Consider the following 24,517-nt stretch of genomic DNA (forward strand, 5'->3'; position numbering starts at 1 on the left):
ATTTTAAAACGTTAACCCCCTAACTTTCCGACAGCTCGTCGGACTTGTGATAAACAAATACGCTACTGTATGATGTCACCAGTCACTGAAATACGTCATGTCACATATAATTGGTAAGGTTAAACTTTTGGGATTCAAGATATGATAACCATTTCAAAACATACTCATCACAGAAGAATCACGATCAGTCTGAAACCAGATAACCGTGAACTATAAAGCCGGCGTGACTCAACATCTACGTCCCCTGGCTGTCACGATATTCGTTGAATGTATGCAAAAAATGGCTTTGATACATCCGAGACAATCCGTAGAATTAATCTGTGTAAAATATTTCCTTGAAAAACACACAATAAAGCCGATAGATAAAAAGAATTCCGCCTTAAAGCATGTTTTCATAGTTTGAAGTTCCTGCTACCAACAAAACTCGCCTTGTATCAGTAACCTGCTATGTGTAGTACTGAAAAATAAATGTTTACTAAAATAAGTACACTAAAATTATTGCCAATATGGTAGTTAGCCTCTGACCTTTAGATTGACATCTTTCTCAGCCAATAACAGGCATCTTTTCACTGTCCAAAGCCCAAATTAGCCTATCGGGTCTGTTAAAAGGGAGATCGTCTCCAGTAAGTCTGAATATCTTTAGCCAGTAGTAACCGATCTGAATGATAATTGACACATTGGTTAGCCAATTCCAAGGTTCCAACATGAATGTATACATTTTTTCTATGTGTATTTAAATCGGAAACAAAATTGAACGTGCGCAAAGCATTTCATGATTCATTTTTAACGCTCCATTGTTACGCACAAGTGAGCACATTCATTGATTTGACTTGTAGAAAGAGAAGTCGAACATTGGCAACTCTTTCACGATGTCTAAAAATTGTCCAAAGTAAAATACAAATTTAGGTTTTAGTGTTGTAAACTGGTCGTATCCAAAAGTGTAAAATACAAAGTTTACTTTTTCAGATTGTAATCAAATTGGACAAATATACCAGTTAAGGCTTCTAGCTATTGTCTCACTTGTTTCCCAGATAAAATTCCCATGCTACACTCATCTGCAGGTATTTAATTGCAAAAAAAAAAAAAAAAAAAAAATAGGCGAGAAAAAAAACACCTTCTATTCCTGTGTGTTCCAACTACAGGATTACTCGATGTTATGAGCACTTGCACAGATTATTTCAGTTTGGGACAAAACGTCAATATATCACCTTTCAAAAGAGACCATAACTGTCCATATTCCCCGAAAAGTTAAGGTAGGTAAGTTAGGTACGTATTGGATTGGGGTTTTGACGAATTTTACAGGTACAAATGGGGGTTAAATTTGAGTTATAATAATAGTCAAGTCCTATTTATATGTATAGCCCTTAATCACAAAAGTTTCAAAGGCTGCACAGTATTTAATCATCTCATCTCATTAGCCGTACCGCTTATCCTCATTAGGATCGCGGGGGGGGGCTAGAGCCCATCCCAGCCAACTCCGGGCAGTGGGCAGGAGACACCCTGAACTGGTTGCCAGCCAATCGCAGGGCACACACGGACAGACAACTCATTCGCTCATTCACACCTATGGATAATTTGGACCGGCCAATTCACCTGAAATGCATGTTTTTGGAACGTGGGAGGAAACCGGAGTGCCGGGACGGGGAGAACATACAAACTCCGCACAGAAAGTCTGGAGCTGGATTTGAACCCACGACAGGTTCCCATGACATGAACTGTGCCGCACAAGCGCTAACCACTGCGCCGCCGTGCTGCCCTGTATTTAATCATAACTATGATAAAAAAACTGAGCTAAAGATGACCTTCTGTACACATATTTTAGATCTGGTTCTCAAATAAGGGTATTTGGGATTTAAAACCAATTTTAAATATAATGAAATATAATATAATAATATATATTTCCGTCCATTATCTGCACCGCTTATCCCCAGTAGGCTCGGGAGGTATTGGAGCCCATCCCAGCTATCTTCAGGCAGTGGGCAGGGGACATCCTGAACTGGTTGTCAGTTAGTTGCAGGGCGCACAGTTAGCGCGTCCACTCTACAGTTCTGAGGTCATGGGATCAAATCAAGCTACCAGCCTTCCTGTGCAGAGTTTGCATGTTCTCCCTTTGCTTGGATGGGTGTTCTCCGGGCACTACAATTTCCTACCATATTCCAAAAACATTCATGTCAGGTTAATTGGCCAGTCGAAATTGTCCCGAGGTGAGAATGAACGATGCCCTGGCAACCAGTTCAGGGTGTCCCCTGCCCACTGCCTGAAGATAGCTAGAATGGGCTCCACCACCCCCGCGACCCTACTGGGCATAAGTGGTGCAGATAATGGATGGATAAAATGTGTGTTTTGATTATAAGCATTCTCCAGCCAAATAGGCTTTGCATAAAATGTTTTTCCGGGCGTACATCATTTAAAACAAAAAGAGACAAACATTGGTTCAGATAACTGGATAAACAGTGAATACATCAATGAACGAATTTAGAAATAAAAGAACAGTCTGGTGATGTAAATATAGTAAATATATAATTGTGAAGGTCGGCGTGTGGAGAAATTATCCCGTTGTTTCGAAAATAAACACGTCTGAAACTCACCAATAGTACAAAGAAAGGCAAAGCGGCAAAACAAAAAAAGCAACACTTTTGCTAAAATAACGTATAAATAGTGAAATTTTCCCAAAAAGCTTACTTACTTTAGCAATGCTTGTTACAGGGAAGGACTGCTTGACACGCCTACGTCATCTTCCCTCGACGGATATGTGAGACGGTTGCGCTTGAAAATGTTAACTCTGCACACCGATTGAGCGGAGACCCTGGCTATGTACCGCGCTTGTGTGGGATTGGGACATTGAGGATAACAAACGAGCGCTTTTCAGCCAAAGTCTTACGACATCATCGTGCGCAAGAGTTTTGGATGTCACAAAACCTCCTGCCTCGCCCTCAAAACATCTGACACAAATCAGTTTATTCTTCAATGGATTTAGGATGAGTTTAATTCATATTTGACATATTCAACACATCCCAAAAGCGGGATCATAAGGAAATCCTATCGGAAAACAAGTCGCGGTCTGAGCAAATCTAACCCGAGGAAGAGGTGAGCGCTAAACATGCTAATTGGTACTTACCGATCAAAGGATAATTAAAGAAAGATCAATTTGCAATTACTAAACATCCAATCTGTATAATTTTGTGCACAATGAATATTACTGGGTGATCAAACTGCCATAATAGAGAATGATGAGAATTCTAACGCGCTGGCTTCTAGTCTGTCGCACGAAACTACCTAGTGTTTTGTTATTTTGAATACAAAAAGCAAGCTGAGATGTATTTACGCCTTTAGGTCAATCTTTGAACAATATTATTCATTCTGTTACAAAACCTATTGATCACTCAAATATAAAGCAGCTAGTTGCACGATGTTTCCTTACATGCTACAATTCATTAACGCAGTAGCTCACACAAATGCTCCCCTTATTATTAATAATAATAATAATAATAATGATTGCAATTCCCCTTATTTAGCGATTATAACAGACTCTGTAGAATTAAAAAAAATCTAATTCATGGAAACAAGTTTATTTTCTAAATAAACCATAATACAATTCTTCCAGCATATTTCTTAGTTATTTCCCCCTTGCAGTAACTTTAGTGTTGCTTTGTTATTATATGTAGGAGTGAACATATAAAGGTTGTGTCCGTAACTTCAAAATATTCTACTTGCTGACGCCATCTTCTGGCTGAAATCATCATTGCAGCCTCTGCTTGTATGGCGGGCGCACGTACGTGTCTCTTCTGAGTACTCAAATACACTTTTCCTTTTTCATCTTTTTGGGTGGTTTGGATTGGCATTTGGACTGTATTATCTTTTTCTGACTTTCACCATTTTCATCCTCGAATGAAAGAAAAACCTCGAGCACGCGTGTAAAATCATTCTCCTCCCCTCATCCCCCTGCTTCCCTTTCTCCAGCCCTCTGTGGCCGGAACAACTAGGGTAAAAGTAAGATCAAAGCAGATGGGTGAGGTGAAAAAATATATAAAGGCTCTTAAATCTCAGTTGGGCATTGTAAACAAATAATAGAGAAAAAAATTTCATTTTAAACATTTTAAGGACACCTCAAACTACACACTCCACCTTTAAATATTTATATATTTCAAATGATCTATTACATGTAAAATTCAAGAAAACGTATACAGTACCTTGACATGTATGCAGGAAAATCCCTGCATATATTTACTGAATTATGATTCTATAATGTGAAAATAAGGTTCTTTTGCTTTGTCTTGTTAGTGGACACATGTCGTCTGCAGCGGAGACTTTGGAAAATGCCTCCATCTTTTCAGACAGTGCAGCCAATGATGGAAACCGCCTGTGGATAGGCAACATCGATCCTAAAATCACAGAGTGAGTTTCTAATACCTACTACTATGCAGGTTTCTACTTTGGTTCTATTTACAAATCACTTTTCACACAAACTAACACACTTGAAGCTTTATACTCTCAGGGATTATCAATGCATTCAACAAAAGACTGATGTTTGGTGGTAGATTCTATAAATCCTAAATGTTTCCCTCTGCGGCTTCTTACGTCTGCTTCCCAGATAGAGGCACTGCTTTGTGTGCACAGGCGTGATTGATGAACAGTGTGTTGCAGGCTGAGACTGAGCAGACAGGGGCTCGGTTGTGTGAAACAGTGCCACTGAAGCGTGGAGTTGCTCAGCCAAAGCGGCAGCCTTCATTCCTCACTCACCTGCCCTGTTTACACTCGCTTTGTTGACCTGGACTTGTGTCTGTGTGTGCATTTCTTCTTCTTGGTCCATTCATAAAACCCAATCTGAACCAGTCAGCTGCCTGTATGGTTGAAGTTGCAACATTTTTTTTCATTATGCCGTGTGGCCTTGGTTTACAAGTTTGATCCATTCCATAAACTTGGTTGTAACTGAAACCTGTGAATAACAGCTCTTCCAAAAACTTCCAAAATCTTGTTGTTTTCTGTTTGCTTTCCTTCTGTTTGGAATTCTCCACAGAAGTGATAAAAAAAATCCATGACTGGATGTGCAAAACATTATTGTGATGCTTGTGTTTTTACTAGTTTTTATTTACGCAGCCCAGGTAAAACAATTTTTCTTTTTTCTTCAAGTCAATTATCCTCACCAACAAGTGATTCACTGTGGCTCTTAGGCACTGCAGTAATTGTTAAAAAAAATAATTATAACAACTATCTATCTACCCTGGTCATATCCCTCGAGAGGGGTGACCGAGATAACAACTAAAACCTTATATTTTTTAATGCCCAGCTTGCATTCGAATTATATTTTAAGTAACCAAATTGTCTGCCAGTTTTGTGATTTTTTTTAAATTTTTTCCTTAAAAAAAAATAAGATTTTCAAAAAGTACAATTAAATGTATATTTTCTTTATTCGCAATGCAAAGAATTCTGTAAATGGACAATATTTTATTTATTTCCATTGTAAGTGACAAATAGTCAAGAACTGATTTTTTTTTTTTAAATTCATGCTTCTTTTTAATAGTGATACCGTCGTACTGGATCGAGTCTGTATTCATATATACTGATATTCTACCAAAAATTGGAGTATTTTTGCTTTGGAATTTTACAAGTTTAATGTTTAGTGGACGATCAAAATAAGGAGGGATGACATTAATGAATTTTGAACTTGCATGGAGAAGAGGGGATTGCAAAACCTCTGGTAAGAAATTCCAATCTAAAGGCCCTCACTTGGGTCCTATCTTCTTTTTTTTTAACTCTTCAGGGTTATAAAAATCAGATCCACCCTTAAGGGTGTAGAAATCAAAGAACAGCAACATAATTAGTCGGTTGTGACAACAACGTGAGCAGTTAAAAAAGTCAAAGCAACAAACAACAGTGTGCAATAATAGTCAAAATAACAAACCGGCATCCGATGCAATCCCCTTTGCAGGTGTACAATATCAAAAACAAAATCAACTTTTCAGAACAGATGAATCAAATGGTTCTGACTGTGAATAACAGTGTGTGAGTGTGAGATTAGCTCCAAGCACAATGCTGCTGGGGAAGGTCATTTTTTCTGTGCTCTGAGATTGTTTGTGCATGAGCATTTGGGTCCTTCTCCAGAATATATGCATTGCTGCTTTGGTGGGCGTCTAGACAGACGTTTCCTTCCCTTCCTATGCCCTGCTTTACTTCTGTTTAAATAGCGCTACAAGCAAACCGTATGAAGAGAAAATATGCAGCCGCTTGGGAAAATTAATTGACTCTTTGCTGGCATTGGCGGTGCCTGGGTCCATCTGAAAAGGAAGGCAGACTATTGAAAGGTCAGCAGTTTTTAAAAGTATTTTTATACAGTGTAGGTGAGATTAATACAGCATATTTAAATTTACTTGGCCATCTAATCATAACATCCCTTGGTTATCATGGTTGATGGGGACCAAAACCCCCTGTGAAATGTGAAAATCTGCGAACTAGCGACACCCCTTGATAAATGGCCCCAAGGGTCAAGCTGAGCCGACAGGCAAAGCTCTCGATTTACTGGTCAATCTTTGTTCCCACCCTCACCTATGGCTATGACTGAAAAAAACAAGATCCTGGATACAAGCGGCTGAAATTAGCTCCCTCCGCTGGGTGGCTGGGCTCTCCCTTAGAGATAAGGCGAGAAGCTCAGTCATCCGGGAAGGACCCAGGGTAGAGCCGCTGTTCCTCCGCTTTGAGAAGAGCCATCTGAGGTGGTTCAGGCCTCTGATACGGATGCCTTCTGGACGCATCCCTCGGAAGGTGTTCCAGGCATGTCCCACCGGCAGCGGGCCCTGTGGATGACCCAGGAAATGCTGGAGAGACTACGTCTTTAGGCTGGCCTGGGAACACTTTGGATCCCGTTGGATGATGTGTCTGGGAATAGGGACATCTGGGCTTTGCTGCTGCCCCCGAGACCCGACCCCGAAGGAAGAAGATGGATGGATGGTTCAATCTTACCCTGTGACGGCGTCCTTACCGACTGAGAGTATACAAATGTTACAAAATAACAAGTATAGATCTAAAAACAAAAACACAGACCACAGATTTGCAGTTGAATGACTGGTCTTTATTGTCATCATACAAAAGTACAACAAAATTGGACGGCTTTCAGTGTAAAAAAGCAATTTAGAAAGCGGCTGGCTAGCTGATGCTAGTACGGGGTATCCTCTGATTGTGCCCAGTGTCTGCAGTGGTCAAGATCAGCTGTCCCAAATGTAGCTGTTTCCCACAATTTGTTGCTCCAGGTTATATGTTTTCATGTGTAATGAATCTGGCGTTGGTGAAATACAGGCTCAGCAAGGGTAGCTGGTGAGAATTGTTACGGAGCCGTTAGCAGTAGGCTGGACCTGCAGCTCTGTTATTTCCTTCTATGGCCGCTTCACCTGCTGGTAATCACCATTTCTTTGAGGTCTTCTGACTTTACCTAGAGTGTAATGTAATTTATGATATAACAAGGCTCTAAAATTAAGCTGTCACCGTGTGTTTTGGGTTGACCCATGGACTTGAGCGCCCGCCCTGCTTTTGGACTGACTGCATACACCGCCCTATCACAGTCACGGCCACCTGGTACACACACACACACACACATAGAACACTCCCTTGTATTAGCATTTGCTTTCTGCTGTCTGCCGCAGAACACAATGCACGATACGTTGATATGTCGATATCAATGACAATATAGGCAATTCAATTCAAAATCTGCAAAGCAGTGAGCCAGCGATAACCTAAGCGTGAAGTAGCGAGGGATGACTGTATTTAAAAATCCTTTCTTGTTCAGTAAGATCACAACTTGTCGGAACAAAACTAATCTCCTCCTTTTCCCTTTCCTTGTTCCTCCCACTACCTGTCTTCGCACCTCACTTCCTTCGCAGCAGCATCCTCCCGCCTCCACCTTTCACCCCGTCGTACGTGTTGCCATTCTGAACTTTACTCTCACTCTCTGCAGGTTCTCCCACCCTTTCCTCCTCCCCCAGCCTCCTCCCCTTCCTCCGGCAGTTTTTACGGCTCCCACGAGGCGCAGTTCATTGTGGTTCTGTTGCTAGTATCCAAAAACGTTCTTGGAGCGTTTGCATTGTATTTTTAACAGTCTGCCTGTGTTTGTATTGTATTTTTACCACTGATACAAATGTTTCTTTTTTTAAGGCATTGATGGGGTATATGTGTTTTTAGTACTGTATATGGGAAAAAAATATATGATCATATCATGAACTTATACGCCTCCGATTTGCTTATTAACAGCTTGTGGTTAGATCTGTTTGCAGGGTGTTGTCTGGGAAAAGCAGAATTCATTTGTGGTCTAAAGCTCTCAAGGGAGCTGTACAAATGTACAACTGTACCGCAATCTGGAAAGTCGCAATCCACATCCCATACCCGCTCCCACACGCACTACACAATTGTCATGCAGCTATCCTGGCAGCGCCATGCATACGCATGGACCTTCCTGAGAGTTGAAGTAACCACAACAAAACAATAATAGGCAAGTGTAACAACTCAAAACAGTATTTGACCTGGAATTACCTGTGGTCTGGCAAAAGTTGACATTGTTTTTTGGCGACTCTTGCTGTCCCGTAGCCGAAACTTATCACAACTTAAACAAATCATTTAAAGGTTACTGCTACAATGGGGACGAAAAACAATAAAATCTTGCCCTATTAAAGCTATAAATGATGCAATGCCGCTGCTGAGGTCCGGCCGGCTCAGAAGAACAGAATAACACTATACCGGAAAACAATGGCGACCAGAAGATGAAGGTGTTGTATCTGAGTCAGATCGAGCTGTACTTGCCCAAGACACACCACTGGAAATGTTGCCCCCTATGACCCCAGTGGTTAGTGAACCTATCAGCAAATAATTTTGCTTATTTTGAGGATTATTTTTCCATTTTGCAACGAGCAAACTAATTATCTTCTATATGAGACAATCAGTGTTTACTTTTGGCATAAATAGTCTTTTTTAGTACATGAAAATAGTTAAAATATAATAAAATAGCATTTTAGATTGATCTGCATCTAGTCAATGTAAAACCTGACACTCACCATTACGATTAGCTTTATAGTTTTGAAATTTTCCCCTTTTCCTTTTTTTTCGGAATTCTTCGAACACTATAGACAAATGCGCTCAGTAGGCGACTCGCCCCCGAGACTGGGAGGTCGCTGGTTTGAGCTTCGGCCGAGTCATACTCAAGACTTACAACATTGGTACCTATTCCCTCCCTGCTTGGTATTGGGCATTTAGGGGTTGGAATTGAGGGGGGTTGGTCACTTAATGACTCCTAACCACCAGTGTTGAAACACATCGGTTGCCTAGAACTATCGTCGCGACAGTCGTACAAATGTGTATGGGAGCCGACCCCTGATTAATAAGTGATAAGGCGAGGAAAATTGAATGGATGGGCTAGTTGAATGCCCCTATAAGCTCTCAATGACATGCCATGCTCTCTGTGGTTGGCTGGAGGGAAAACGACTTCCGCTTCAGAGTCCGGACTATATCAAAATAAAACACACAAAAGCCATTGGAATGAATAATTTCACCCCAGCACGAGAATAAGAAAAAAAACAATGACGGCACGACGGATGAGTGGTTAGTGTGTCCACGGCACAGTTCTGAGGTCATGGTAGCAAATCCAGCTACCAGCCTTCCTGTGCAGAGTTTGCATGTTCTCCCCGTGCTTGCATGGGTTTTCTTTGGGCCCTCCGCTTATCTCCCACATTCAAAAACATGCATGTCAGTTTAATTTGCTGGTCCAAATTGTCCCTAGGTGTAAATGAGCGAGGTGTCTGTCTACGTGTGCCCAGCGACTGGCTGGCAACGCGTTCAGGGTGTCCGCTGCCCAAAAATAGCTGGGATGGGCTCCAGCACCCTACCGAGGATAAGCGCTTCAGATAATGGATGGAAAATAAATACTTCATATGTGTTCCACTTCCTTCTTTCGTAAATCAAAAATACTACTTAAATGTCATTGTCATCCCCCACCCAAAAAAACATGGTCATAGTCGAGCCTGGATGTCTGCAGGTGACGCAGGTCTCATTGTCCGGCCTCTTTTCCCTGAAGACGCATTTTTCCCATGCCGCTAAGATCCCAGCCGTACCCACAATTGCAAAGGGAGCACATCGTCGTGGTCTTCCGCAAAGGAGAATCCAAGTTCAGTGGCCCGCTGGATGTTTGTTTGTGCAGAGTGGGGACCTCACGGGAGGGGGGAGGGGGGTTTCCTTTGTTTTATTCCCTCATTGTCCTGCTACCGTATCCTCGGCATTGTCTCAATAAAAGATTTACAGTCTCAGGCGTGCCACAACAGCTGGCCCGCTGCTAAAAAGGTGTCAGGCAGGGGTGGGGAGGGGAAGCTGCCGTTCTCATTATCCCTCAACTTGACAGATTCACACTGTACAGTGGGCGGCCTGCAGGATGACAGTCCTTCTGATGTTGAGACAAAAGCTGGCTTCCTTTTTGTTTTGTTTTTAACTGAATAAATAATGATAAATCACATACTTATTTTGCACCCCTGTGCTTTTTTTTGTTATTGATGTGTTTGCTCTGTCCCATGTTTCCTCTCCCGGCAGGTATCACTTGGTGAAGCTTTTAGAAAAGTTTGGCCACGTCAAACAGTTTGACTTCCTGTTTCATAAATCTGGTCCTCTGGAAGGGCAACCAAGAGGCTACTGTTTTGTCAACTTCAACACCAAAGAGGTACATACAAAATCATAATCAACATTATGTACATTATCCTAGAAAAATAAGTGCACCTCTCACATTCATACACATATTTCATAGAACAAATTTGAAAAAGAAAAGGGTGATATTATTTAAGGCCCTGGCAACAAAAACACCTTTTGGTCAAAACACAATATTTTGAGCAATATAGACGCTGCCCTACTCACGATCGTTCGTAAGTTGAATTTGTTTTTAAGTTGCTCCAATTCTATATTTTATATGTTCAGGGTTTATACAAGTATGTTTAAGGCTTGTGTAAATAACCTGTCTCGTTTTGTACTTAAAAACACTCATTAGAAGTTCATCGTCTTTTCCAAAGATACTTCGACATTTAACCTTGAGAAGCTGGTTATCGAACCTGCGACCTCTTGGTCCCAAGACAGGCGCTCTGTCTCCTAAAAATATGTTTCTTTGTTCCTTAATTCATCTTTGCACATATTTAAATACTTTTAAAAAAAAAATATTATAGGTTTATTTTACCGCTAGGAGCCCCTAAATAATACACACTGTTCGTTTGAGTGACCCCCATCAAAGACTGCTGATTTATTATAAAATGTCCACAGCAAAAAAGTCAAATAATACTTATGTATTTTTATCATGATTTTAATTATTTATCTAATTTTCGTACTGCATAATTTCTCAATTTTTATTACTGTATTTACCCGTATAAATGCACACTTTTACGCGCACCCTTATTTTTATTTGTTTAAATTAAAAATCAGTGTAAAATTTTGTCTAATTCTTTTCAGCTCAAACTAAGCAAGTAACAAACATTGAATGAATGCAGCCATCATTCACATCATTTATTGGCAACGTAAACTATGAACACAGATTTACAATGAATTTCTTAAATATTCTTCAAAGTCTAACTCTTCATCAGATACACCAAAGAGTTGTTTCCCCCGTCGTGGATTTTTGTGGTTATTTATATCTTTCAGGACGACTTTGTGTTTTCTCCATTCCCCAACATGCGTCTCTGATACAGTGAATGAAAATTGTGTTATAATGAGTTAAAATGTAAATCCGTTGCGTAAATCATCTTTCACCGCCGCGACCCGGGTTTCATTCTCAAGTCAAGTCACATTTATTTGTGATGCCCTTAATCACAAGATGTCTCAAAGGACTGCACAGGATTACAATTACACCATGCCCTGATCTTAAACCAACATGCAGGCAAGGAAAAACTCAAAACCTCAGCATGAGGAAAAAAGAAACCTTGAGAAGGGGCTTCACAAGTGGTAATACCCCTCCAGGATGACCAGGGTGCCATAGATTTAACATTGGGTAACAGTACATTGTAGCCAATGTTTTGCAATTCTGGTCAGCGATATTATCGACTGATCAATCATTGACAAAATTCGGTAGTATAGGACTGTAAAACCTCGTGTACAATGCGCACACAACCCTTGAGGTTTTTTTTTTGGTGTAAAAAAATTGCGCATTATACAGAAATAAATATGGTATTTGTTTGGAGCACAATCAGTAAAACAAGACCATTATTGTATTTATATGCTGTACATAAATCTTAAAATAAAGCCAAAAGATTATTTGTCCAAATGTGTTGTTTTCTTATTCTCTCTTGAGGCTTTGCTGTTAATTGTCATGGTGTAATCAACATAGTAGCGTTCGTCGCTATGTTGAATTCTGCGGCGGTTTCAAAGCACTAGAGAAGAGAACCCCCCACTAACCTGACTTGCCGCCCGGCTCGTATTTGTTTTTTCGAATGAGCCGGGAGGGATCCCGATAAGCATCTAGTTTCACAGCCAGTGTCTATCAGTGGGGCTATGAAGTCCTCCCTGAAGAGTTATACAAAGGAAGTGTGTGTTTATCTTCTCCACTCTTACACACTTACTCACACTCCCAGTTGAAGTGCCTCATTAATTTGTGGGGTCCTTGGTTTGCTGCGAAGACACCCAACCGGAATTTGTAAACCGGAATTGACTCTAGTTAAGTTAAATTTACCTTTACTGTTACTGTAAATTCCATACTAGACAGCACACCTGATTAAACGCCGCATCCACAAATGCGCTTTTTTAGTAAAAGCTTTTTAGTTGTACGCTAAAACAGCCATTGGAGTCATTTGCAAATCAGTGGGGAAATGTCAAGAACACAAAAGTAACAAATTGTGTCGCAATTGCAACACTCCTTTGCGGACTGTATCAACTAGGGCAGCTCTCAATAGGAGTTAAATTGGTATTAACATATACACGCGTGTGCAACAAAAACTTTCTCAGAACAAAACTCAAATGTACAGTATGGAGTTTAATTCAGAACCCCAATTATTGTTTTTTTAATGTTCGAGCCTCATGAGCTTAATCTCTTCCATCCTTTGTGTAGATGACAAAGTGATATGAGAGAACAAGTATTGCTACTTCTACTTGAAAAAAATCTAATCGGTTTTCTGAATCTTAGTCAGTACTGTACATTGAGTTTTGTTTTGTGAGTATTTTTGTCATACTCCTGCCGATATGTTGCTGTGGACAGAGTCTGCAAATGAGTGTCTTAATTGCGGCACAGGGTGTTTTCCTTACTAAAATTACCCCCCGCTGATTCTGCTGATCTTATTCCATAGGGACAGGGGGAATCTTGTTCATCCATTAATGCGCTTCAGTAATTAAATGACAAAATATTTGGCTACCTAAAGGAGTATTAGCTACTCTTGCCATTTACCCGCACTTCATTGATTTTCCTTACTTTGACATTTAGAGCGCTGAGCAGAAATCAAATAGCGTCATTAATTAAACAATCAGATTCCCTGATCAGCACCAGTTCTAAGCCAGCTACTAGGCACTGACATAGGTGAGGGCCCTGCACATGTTCAAAGTTGCCGTCAACACCATCCGCCTACTGAAAAAAACAATCCGCATTGTAATGTAAACAACAGTTTAAAACGAAAAAAAAAACGAAAGTAGCGGCTTGTAGTCCGGAATTTGCGGTAATACCATACCTTCCTTATCATTTGCAGGAAGCCGAAAGAGCCATCCAGTGCCTGAATGGCAAGCTGGCGCTGTCTAAAAAACTGGTTGTGCGGTGGGCACACGCACAGGTAAGGGTAAGTGTCACTCACGATCACGCCAAGTGGCGTTTTCACCCTGTCAGATATCTAAAATTGGATAGTTTGCCGTTCTTCATGTTTTATCTCAAGTGGCTGGTTTACAGAGAGAGCGGTTGGATTTCTGTAGAACTCGTGTTTCTTAACAATAGGCCGCTTGCTGGCAAGTAGTGAAGGAAGTCCTGTTTGGAGATGAATCACTCTTCGATGTCGCACACACACTTAGTGTCACGTTTCATCACCTTGGCCCGATTCTGCTTATTTATTTTAACAATTACCACCACTTGGAAGAGAAAATCTCCCCGTGGAGTAAAAGCCGATAGTGTTACAGATTTTCAACGTATTTTTTCAACTGAAAAGTGTCGATGTTAATGTTATAGCGTGTTTTAGCTTCAGTGTAAAAAAAAACGGAATACTTTGAAATGTGTTGAGGGGACCTCATGTTATTTTGCGCCTCCTCCAGTTATTCTTTTTTTGGTACAACACAAATAAGGCTCACCATCATATCAGTATTGACAATTGTGGTTCCTCTATTTTACTCTGCTTCTTAACTTTAGCATTTTATTATTTTTTAAGGAAATGCCTTGGTTTACATTTGATTCCTTTATTTCATTTTTGTAGCATTGGATGTTTCCCTAATGAATGCCCAATGTACTGCTTGTAAATGCTAAATATCAAATCCACTGAAGTCCGATACAGATTGTTTTGGGCTTGTATCGGCAATTATGATATATATACAGACGCTCCCCTACTTACGACCATTTGACTTACGAAAAACAGTAGATGAGAACATTTTTTGGGGATGTCGAAAAATATCTGGACATCGCTGTAAGTTAGATTTTGTATTGTGTGCACCTTTTTACGAGTAGAGTGCATTACTGTAGTACTTCTTTCCACCGCTACCGGCGTGTGGTGGCGCTGTGAGAGGTCACCCAGCATTCACCCCGAAGAAATCCGCTTCCTCTTCCTAGTTTGTGTGTAAACATTCTATACTGTATCTGAACTTTGACATTTTTACTGTTAAATATTTTGTGCACACAATTAATTACTATGTTAGGTGTAGAGTGTAAAGAAAAGGCGAGCCGTTTCTTTTTAAATGAAAGTGGAATAGGAAAGCTTGATGCGGTTGAGAAAATGGTTGAATCGCTTCTTTTCGGCCACTTTTTACTCTTGAAGCCCATTTTCCAAAAGTAAGTTAAACTTAACTTTATTTATCTTTATAGAACATTTATTTTTATTAAATGTTTATTTTTTGTACAAAACAATACAGGTTACTTGTACAACCCTTAAACATACAAAATAAAGCACTGAAGCAACTTACGAACAAATTCAACTTACGAGCAATCTCCTCCATAAGTAGGGCAGCGTCTGTGTATATTTATATATATATATATATATATATATATTAGATTACAACAACGTTTCGAATCCATTAGCTTAATTAATAGTCATTTTGTTTTAAATTTCATCCCCAAAAAGACAATGACTGACCAAATCATTTGAAAATAAATTCAGTTACATATACAGTGATACCGCTTAATACTAGCACCTCTTAACATTATAATTGTGGTATGAGTTTTTTTTTTTTTTTTTTTTTTTTTTTTTCCAAACAAAACTCTTGCTCGCTTTACGAAGGAAAATCCAACTTGAGAGCAGTCCTAGAAGTTACCACTAGAGACCGCTCACTGCCCGTGACTGCTTACCATCAGCATCCGCTTGTCCAGTTTGCGCATACAAACCTCTGAAAGCATTGAAATAAAAACTTGTTCCGTCATTTCTTTCGATAAAGTTACAGTAATATTTAAGGGGACAGTGAGTGCTTACGTATTATCAATAGTATTATCAATGGTCTCTCGTCTCCTACCTGTCAACCTCTGCCAATTGCTCCCTTTAGTAATGATCGAATCCTCCTTATTGCCATCTCTGTGACTCATCTTTGCAAACCGCCCTCTCTTCTTTCTTCTGCGCGCACACATACGTTAGGGCACTTATAATAACTTCGCATTATATTTCGTTAATATCACCATCATTTTTTATCTTAAGTTACTATTTGCATGTGCTTTTAGTGATCAGGAAGATTTGTTTTATAGCTATTTAGGTTTTACTTGAATACTTTTGGGAGAATGGGAGCGGACGAATAACCGTAGTTTCCTGACTATAAATTGCTCAGGATTATAAATCGCGTAAGACAAAAAATGCATAATTAAGATGGAAAAATCATATATAAGTTGCACCGGAGTATAAGTTGCACCCCCAGCCACACAATGATAAACACTGCAACTTATAGTCTGAAAAAACGGTATATTTATGAAGATTGACTGAACATTAATGTACCTCCAGGGCAGTTGCAGTTGATTTAATGGGAGTTTGGTTGCATTTGATGACCTTGGAACACATTATTCCCATTTCTATTTGTTTCAATGGAAAAACATGTTTCTATTTACAAGTGTTTCATTACACAACATCACTGCTGAAGCCAATTGAATTCATGAGTAGAGATAACACTGTATAAGTCGCACCCCCAGCCAAACGATGAAAAAAACTGAGACTTGTAGTCTGTAAAATTCGATAGTTTAAATGATTTCATGTTGGGAAAATTGGCTCGTTACACGAGCATTTCGAGCTACGAGCATGATTCTGAAACGAACTAAGCTTATACAGTAAGAAGAGGTATGTGTGTATGATTTTTTTTCCTTACAATTAACTGAATTTAAAGCAAATTTTCTGTCATAAACCTCGTTTTTTTCGCCTCTGTCATCATGTGCAGAGGTTCGAAGGTTTCCGTCACGACAAGCCGATGCCTTCCAGTTTGGAGCCGTCCAGCAGCGGTGACGCCGAGGGAGCCTTGACCATGAACCACCTCAGGTTGTTTGAGCATGCGCAAACACATTTCTGATCAACATCTTTAGTTCTTTATTCACGTCAATTTTAATGATCGGCTGGATCCACTTTTATACACGGAGATTTGATTTTGGTTGAAAAAGCTCATTACTCAAAGTTCCAACTCTAGAAACCCTAAAGTTGCATTGCGCAAATTTGAAACTTGAAATGCACAATTGCTGCAGTTATGCTCTAGGCCACAAGTGGCAGACATGAGTACAGTGACAAACTACTCAAAGCACTTTTAAATGTTATCCATTTCTCTTCACTTCATAATAGGTTTAAAATAGAAAAATTGATATTGTTGACTATTCCTTAAGTTATATGTATATCACTTAAAAGTACAATACTGTACCACATAAGAGGTCTGTTTTCAGCTTGGCTATTGCCTCTAGAGAACAAAATGAGCTGAACTGATTTGGGATTGTAACTGTTTTAAAATCGATCGCAATAGAAAATAAAGCATTGTATTTTTTTCATTTTTTTTTATATCATTATTCAATCAAACATTTTAAAAAGTTTTAAAACTACACTTTGTCACAGGCACGTATTTAATTTTATGTAGCATCTTCAGCGTTACGGTAAATCTGAAACTAGTTTGATCTCAATAGGTTTATATATCCATTTATCCGTTATCTCCACCGCTTATCCTCATTAGGGTCACGGGGGTGCTGGAGCCCATCCCAGCTATCATCGGGCAGTGGGCAGGGGACACCCTGAACTGGTTGGGGTTTATATATATTTCACACACCAAACCTCTTGGCCTATGAGCACAAAACCTTGTTTCAGTACTTTTGTTCTTGTCTAGGTAATAGGTTAGAAAAATACAAAATTAGAGTTACAATTGTCTTCCGTGTCAAGTCATGTTTATTTTTATAGCCCTTAATCAAAAGGAGTCTCAAAATCCTCCACATGCTATTGCAAACTACAGACTATTATGACACCATCCCCTGATCTAAAACCTACATTAGGGCAAGGAAAAAGTCAAAAACCTCAACATGAGGAAAATGAAGAAACCTTGAGAAGGGACCGCACATGAGGTAGTCCCTCCCTTTAGAATGACCAGGTTGCAATGGATGTAGCATTAAATACAGGTCATCCATAAGCTATAGAATAGAAGTTTCAGCCTGGATTTAAACATTTCCACTGACATTGCAGTTCGAATCTCATGGGGAAGAGCATTCCATAGCACCGGGACCCGAATGGAGAATGCCCTGGAATCTGTGGTTCGCTTCTTGGCTATTGGGATCACTGGTAGACCAGCATTTTCAGAAGGCTCCGGTCTGGAACATTGGGAGAAATTAAATCTGAAAGTGTAATTTATAAAAAGTTAGTCAACCTTGTTTATGAGAATAAACTCCCGGATAAACATATTCTCAAATATTTCAATCAAAAAAAAGCTCGTCAGCATAAATAATACTTAGAAATACGGTAATTAAATTTTCTAAAATTTTTAAAAAAATTGTTATTTGTTATTTTTTAAATTCTATTGTCCCTGTATAGTAAAAATGTTTACCTTAGTGCCCACTTTGCACATCGGTTCAGCTGCTCCTCTTGCACTTTTGCACCACTGTGCACTACTCATAACTATGACTTTTGAACCATTGTACGTCATTACCTTTTTTAAGAGATGCCAACATTTACTAGATACTTATTTTAACTTTATTTGTATTATTTAAATATTTTCTGAAAATGTGGGTCAGATATCGACATTTCTTTCTGTATACATGTGTACAAGATCGCCAAATAAAGTAGATCTACAAAGCTAGCTATCTATTTAGTATCTATCTAGCTCTATAACTATGCATCTATCTAGCTATCCAAATGGGCAAATATTTACAGGGAAGTTCGTGGAGACAGACCTAGTGTAAGTTGTAATTGCATTATAGATAGTTGAATGACATTAGCAGAGAAATAAAATGAAGACATTTTACATAACTGAGCTGAATTATCAGCCAATGTAATTGTTTTACAATTCATTTTACTTTAATTTCCCAAAAAAATTCAGGATTTAAATAAATGATGGTTAGTTTGTAAATATTATTAATACTGAATCAAATGCAATTTTAATTTATAATGTATTTGTTTTATTCAGTCCGATTTTAGTATAATTTGATACTATTTTGTTAATAAAAAAATCTAAATATAGTACTTAAATTATATACTATATATATTTTAGAAATCTATGCTAAAGAAGATTTATATATCTAAAGCTTCTTAGGGTATTATATGTTATAGGAGTTGCCAGTGACACAATTGTAAGTGCACTTAAAAGCCTCGGCTTTAGCCTATTCCCTATAGGCACATGTATATACATTACATCATTGTATTGCACAACTGTTTTTAGGTGCATGTTTTGTTTTTTACAATTAGTGGTTTTATATTGTTTTTTTGGGGGCAGCACGGCGGCGCAGTGGTTAGCGCTTGTGCGGCACAGTTCATGTCATGGGAACCTGTCGTGGGTTCAAATCCAGCTCCAGACTTCCTGTGCGGAGTTTGTATGTTCTCCCCGTGCTTGCGTGGGTTTCCTCCGGGCACTCCGGTTTCCTCCCACATTCCAAAAAACATGCATTTCAGGTGGATTGGCCGGTCCAAATTGTCCCTAGGTGTGAATGAGCGAATGAGTTGTCTGTCCCTGTGTGCCCTGCGATTGGCTGGCAACCAGTTCAGGGTGTCCCCTGCCCACTGCCCGGAGATGGCTGGGATGGGCTCCAGCCCCCCCGCGACCCTAATGAGGATAAGCGGTACGGCTGATGAGATGAGATGAGATATTGTTTTTTTGTGCTTTGCCGAAATTAAAAGCCACACACGGGTGAAAAATGAACATACATTTCAGCAGGAATGTCTGTCAAGAAATTGTAACAAAAAAACAATTGATAATTTTTTTTTAAAATTATTATATAATTATACATAGGCAGTGATATTATTTTAATAAATTATTTTTTCTAATAATTATGCAAATTTTACGTTTTTTCCATTTTACTAGAAATATAAATAGGAAACATTATAGAACTGCCTGCTACCGGGGTAAGATTTTTTTTTCAGTCAATACAGAATGTTTACAAGCAGGCCTCTGCATTTTTCTGCAGGTGAATATGTATCTATTTTCTCAATAGCAGCCGGATTTTCACGAGGTTCAATTTGACCCCGATGAGAACACATCTTTATGTAGGAGCAGCCCATTTAGAAAATGAGATGGCCGCAACCCACGTAGTTGACCGTCTGCCTTTACATACATCAAATTTCGGGAGCGCCTCTTTCATCGGCGCCATGAATAAAACCAAGTGAGGACCCTCAGCCGTAGACTGCTTCCCTGAGCGCGGGATGCCGTCTTGAGAGCCCTTTTGGAGACCGACCGTGTACTCAAGACTCTAGTGTGGACTTGAGACACGAGAGGAAATAAACACACTGTCTTCCTGTACATCATCTTTCCTTGTTTTCTTCCTCTCACCTGCAGGGTAGACCTCCATGTCTAATACCCTTTTCCGCTCTAAAATTTCTATTTACCTCTAATCCCTGGTCACTTCAATTTTCCATATTTTTTTGCACTCTAAGGTGCACCATATTATAAGGTGGTGTCCCCCAAAAAATAGTCTTCTGTCATTTTTTTAACACTTAAGGTCCTCAGGACTCCAATACGCATGAAATCAAGACTACAGTGAGAGCTACTGTATTCATGTCTAAAAGTTATCCTCTTTATACACTTACTGTATTTACAAGATGTCAGAAAAGTGATTACACCTCCCGCATTTCTGCAGAGATTAAATTATAATGTTTAATAGAACAACTTAGAAGAAACTTTGACACAATGAAAATAAGTATGTTAAGCAGAGTAAATTTATTTTCCCTCAAAAAAACTCAAAATATAGCCATCAATCACTAAACCATTTGCAACAAAAGTGAGTACACCCCAAAGACTACACCCCTATATGTCCAAACAAAGCACTGCTTATCCTTTTCCCTTTAAAATACCATGTGATTTGTTACTCTTACTAGGTATCTTGTATGAATTGGGAGCAGGTGTGTTCAATTTGTAGTAAACTCTGTCATACTGGTCACTGAAACTCCCAGGATTGCACACCATGGCAAGGAAATCTCTGGGGACCTTAACAAATGAATTGTGGCACTACATAAGGCTGCCCAAGCCTATAAGATGATTGCCAAAACCCTAAAGTTGAGCTGCAGTGTATTGGCCAATGACCTCCAGCGTTTAAAAAAAAAATCAGAATGCACTCACAGCAGGGCTCGTGTTGGATGTCCAAAGAAGCTGAGTGAACGTGCACATCATTACATCCAAATGCTATCCAAGAAAGATCAGCACAAAGTGCTGTCAGCATTGCTGCAGAGGTTGGAGAAGTGGGGGGGTCAGCCTGGAAGTACTCAAACCATACACTTCAGCAACTTTCACTTTACGGTGTACTCACTTTTGTTTCAAAAAGGTTTAGTTATTGATGGCTAAATTTTGAGTTTTTTGAGGGTTGAAATAAATTTACACTGCTATAAAAGCTTTACACAGACTACCTTTCATTGTGTCAAAGCGATGTTTCTTCGGTGTTGTTATACGAACTCTATAATGAAACCTCTGCAGAAATGTGAGAAGTGTACACATTTTGAGACATACTGCAGTAATACAATAATGTAATCATTGTTCACTTGATAAGTGTCGCTGACCACAATTGCAAAACATAGTATGCAATGGGAATCGAACTTGAGTAGTGACATTGAGAATGCCAACACTTTTCCACTAGAACACCAGTGGTATGGATGACATACAAAAAAAGGTATTTGACTTCATCCCATTGTCACTCTATTTTTACTCACACTACCAGCAACACTGAGTTGCATAGTGCATTCTGATTAAACAATTTCTCCACTTCTTCCCCAGTACATCAATAACCTCTCTGTTTCATATGTATGCGTATGTAAAAGAGCTTGTATAGTATTTTGTTCCAAGACTTTGTTTTCCCCATCCTCTAGCATTAATTGGTGAAGAAGTGGAAACACTGTTTAACCTATCGGAATGCTCTATGCAAATCAGTGTTGCTGGTACGTACATAAAAATAGTGTGAAAATTAGTTAATGCCTTGCCGTATGTCATTTGTAACACTGGTAGTCTAGTGCTAAAGTATAGGCGCTCTCACCGTCACTACTCGGTTTTGATTTCCGAGCATACCCATTTGGTCAATCATTGCCCATTTATGGCTCAAATATGGTATAATCAGGTTTGTATGGGTGATGGAAATCCTTGAAAATGCTTGAATATGTGTTTTCAAAGATTAAAAAGTGCTTGAATTTTGGGTGAAATGCTTGAAATTATTGCGATGTTTCTCAACAAGTCTGCTTACAAATCTAGACTGCACTGCTCTTTGGTGGCTTTGCTTTGCCATTGTACTTCTTTTTCCCTAGTAATTAACGGCAGATGGCATTGCTTTGTAGGGCATTGTCCAATGAAGCACGCTACACCTGTGAAATTGTGCATTAGTGCAAATATTGCATATCAATTGTGATCATGTATTGTGGGCACTGCAAAAAATTAAGGTAGCGTTTTCTAGTGGTAAATTTTAATGGGAAAGACTTTATGCAACTGAAAATGTATATCATTTCTACCCATTATTACTATGGGAAATTAGATTTGTCTCAAAAATGAATGTATTCACTATTCACTCAAGATCTAAAAACCATATGTCTTGATAAATGAACACATACTAAAAATCGCGTATGTCAATCGCAGCTATATTTGTAGATCTACAAAATACATGATTCACACCAGATTTCATACTCTAATAGTGCTTGAAGGAGCCTTCGCTCTGAAAATACTGGTCTACAAGTGATCCCAAGAGCCAAGAAGAGATCCACAGGTTCGAGAGCGTTCTCCATTCGGGCCCTGGTGTTGTGGAATGCTCCTGAGATTCGATCTGCAACCTCAGTAGAAATGTTTAAATCTAAACTTAAAACACACTTCTATTCTCTAGCTTATGAATGACCTATAATTCATGTTGACAATATCTGTGTATTATTTGTTATTACAACATCAGTTGCAGCCTGGTCGTCCAGGAAGGGGGAATACCTTATGTGTGGTCCCTTCAAGGTTTCTTAATTTCTGTATGCTAAGGCTTTGTTTTTTTTTCCCCTTGCCCTCATGTAGGTTTTAGATCGCGTATGGTGAAATCATAGTCTGTGGTTTGCATTAGTCTGTGTTCTTTGCAGCCCTTTGAGACTCCTTGTGATCAAGGTCGTCACAAATAAACATGACTTACTTAACTTGACTTGCTTGAATTTGGCCATGAAAAAGTTGTTCAAACCCTGTGATATACAGTAAAATGCTGTATATAAAACCTTGTACCGCAACACATTCCTATAATTACTGTATGCATTTCCAATCTTATTCAACTTAATTTGCGGTACAAACGCTGCCTATGAACGAGTTAGGTTCCGGGCAATCGTTCGTAAGTTGAATTTGTTCGTAAGTTGCCTCAGTGCTATATTTTGTATTTTTAAGGCTTGTATAAATAACATGTATTGTTTTGTACTAAAAAATAAACATTTCATAAGATGATATGCTCTCTAAAGAGAAAGTGGTGTTCAACTTACTTTTGGGAGATGCGCTTCAAGAAGTCCTCCTCCGTGGTAAAAAGTGGCCGCAAAAATAGCATTCCAATCATTTTCTCAACCGCACCAAGCTTTCTTATTCCACTTTCTTTTTGAAAGAAACGGCTCGCCTCTTCTTTAAACTTTAAACGAACGATATTGAATGGATGCACCAGATATTAAACAATTAAATGTTGAAGTTCTTAGCGCGCTGGAGATGCAGTACCGAATGTTTACATATGAACTAGGAAGAGGAAGTTGGATTTCTTCTTCGGGGTGGATGCTGGGAGACCTCCCACAGCGCCACACGGTGACAGTGGTGGAAAGAAGCACTACTGTAATGGCCTGTACTCGGAAAAAGGTGCACACAATACCAAATCCAACATACAGCAATGTCCGGATATTTTTCGATATTCCGAAAAAACTGTTCGTATCTAACGTTTTGCGTAAGTCCAATGATCGTAAGTAGGGGAGCGTCTGTATATAAGGTGCACCAGGTTATAAGGCACACTCACATTTTTGGCTAAAATAGGGTTTTTAGGTGTGTCTTGTAGTCCGGAAAATATGGTATTTATGTCTTCCTACGTGTTTGCGTGTGTGTGTCTTCCAGCACGAGCGCTAAGATCCGCGCCATCGAGGCCAAGCTCCAGATGATGGAGAAGAATCCAGATGAGGAGTACTCCGGCCCGTCAGCTTACATCTACAACAAGCCACCCGAGAAAAAACGTTGGGAGCCCTACTCCAAATCACACAGCCGGCCCTTCCGAAGATTTAGGAGATGACCCAAGACCCCCCACTTATCAAGACAACCCTCCAAACTCAGCTCCCCACTCCCCTTCTCTACTCCTCAGGCCGCCTAACAGACTTTTTAAAATGGACACTGGTGGATGAATAACACATTTTGTTGTTGCATTTTATTCAATTGTGTGAGTGTGTGTTTGTGTGTGTGAACACTCTAGAAACATTTGGGTCAAACAACCCAATTTGGGCCAGGCGTGGACTTATCTTTCTTTTGTGTCAATTTGACCCAATTTCTTGGGTTGTTATGAAAAAGGAAAAACATAAAGACCTTAAATTTGGTTGTTTTTTTGCCTTTAATTTAAAACGACTCTGTACGTTTAAATGAACTCCCCCCAATTTGGTTGTTTTGTCAAAGGGACAGTGTGTATTAGTGCCACCCAGTGGTCGAAAGAAATTCATTAAATATTTAAAAGACAAACTATCATAAACGTTCAAGTTTTTAAATGCTCGTAAGTAAAGAAATTTGCATTTATCACCCTCACCTCGAG

General features: G+C 39.4%; 2 protein-coding genes across 4 annotated transcripts in view; one reads left to right on the top strand and one right to left on the bottom strand.

Annotated features, from left to right (window-relative positions):
- Positions 1 to 2,813, bottom strand: part of mrrf (mitochondrial ribosome recycling factor) — a 29,560-nt gene extending 26,747 nt beyond the window's left edge. Inside the window, exon 1 of one of the 2 annotated variants that reach the window (XM_088356002.1) lies at positions 2,687 to 2,813. The gene's annotated coding sequence lies outside the window, so the exon portion shown is untranslated. Of the gene's footprint in view, positions 1 to 2,588; positions 2,622 to 2,686 lie in introns of those variants that run through there. The other variant, XM_088356003.1, reaches the window with a different exon arrangement.
- Positions 2,814 to 4,285: 1,472 nt separating this feature from the next.
- rbm18 (RNA binding motif protein 18) lies at positions 4,286 to 24,307 on the top strand. 2 transcript variants are annotated; one of them, XM_088355994.1, is made up of 5 exons: positions 4,286 to 4,395; positions 10,558 to 10,684; positions 13,674 to 13,760; positions 16,528 to 16,625; positions 23,839 to 24,307. In XM_088355994.1, the coding sequence occupies exons 1-5, from the start codon at positions 4,289 to 4,291 to the stop codon at positions 24,008 to 24,010; spliced, it is 591 nt and encodes a 196-aa protein (XP_088212120.1). In that variant the 5' UTR covers positions 4,286 to 4,288; the 3' UTR covers positions 24,011 to 24,307. The 2 variants fall into 2 exon arrangements, with proteins under 2 accessions (XP_088212120.1, XP_088212121.1); XM_088355995.1 differs by having other exon boundaries at positions 13,674 to 13,754.
- The last annotated feature ends 210 nt before the right edge of the window (positions 24,308 to 24,517 follow it).

The sequence above is a fragment of the Urocampus carinirostris genome, chromosome 16, assembly GCF_059441175.1.
Source record: "Urocampus carinirostris isolate Australia breed hairy pipefish chromosome 16, RoL_Ucar_1.0, whole genome shotgun sequence".
Classification (NCBI taxonomy): Eukaryota; Metazoa; Chordata; class Actinopteri; order Syngnathiformes; family Syngnathidae; genus Urocampus; species Urocampus carinirostris.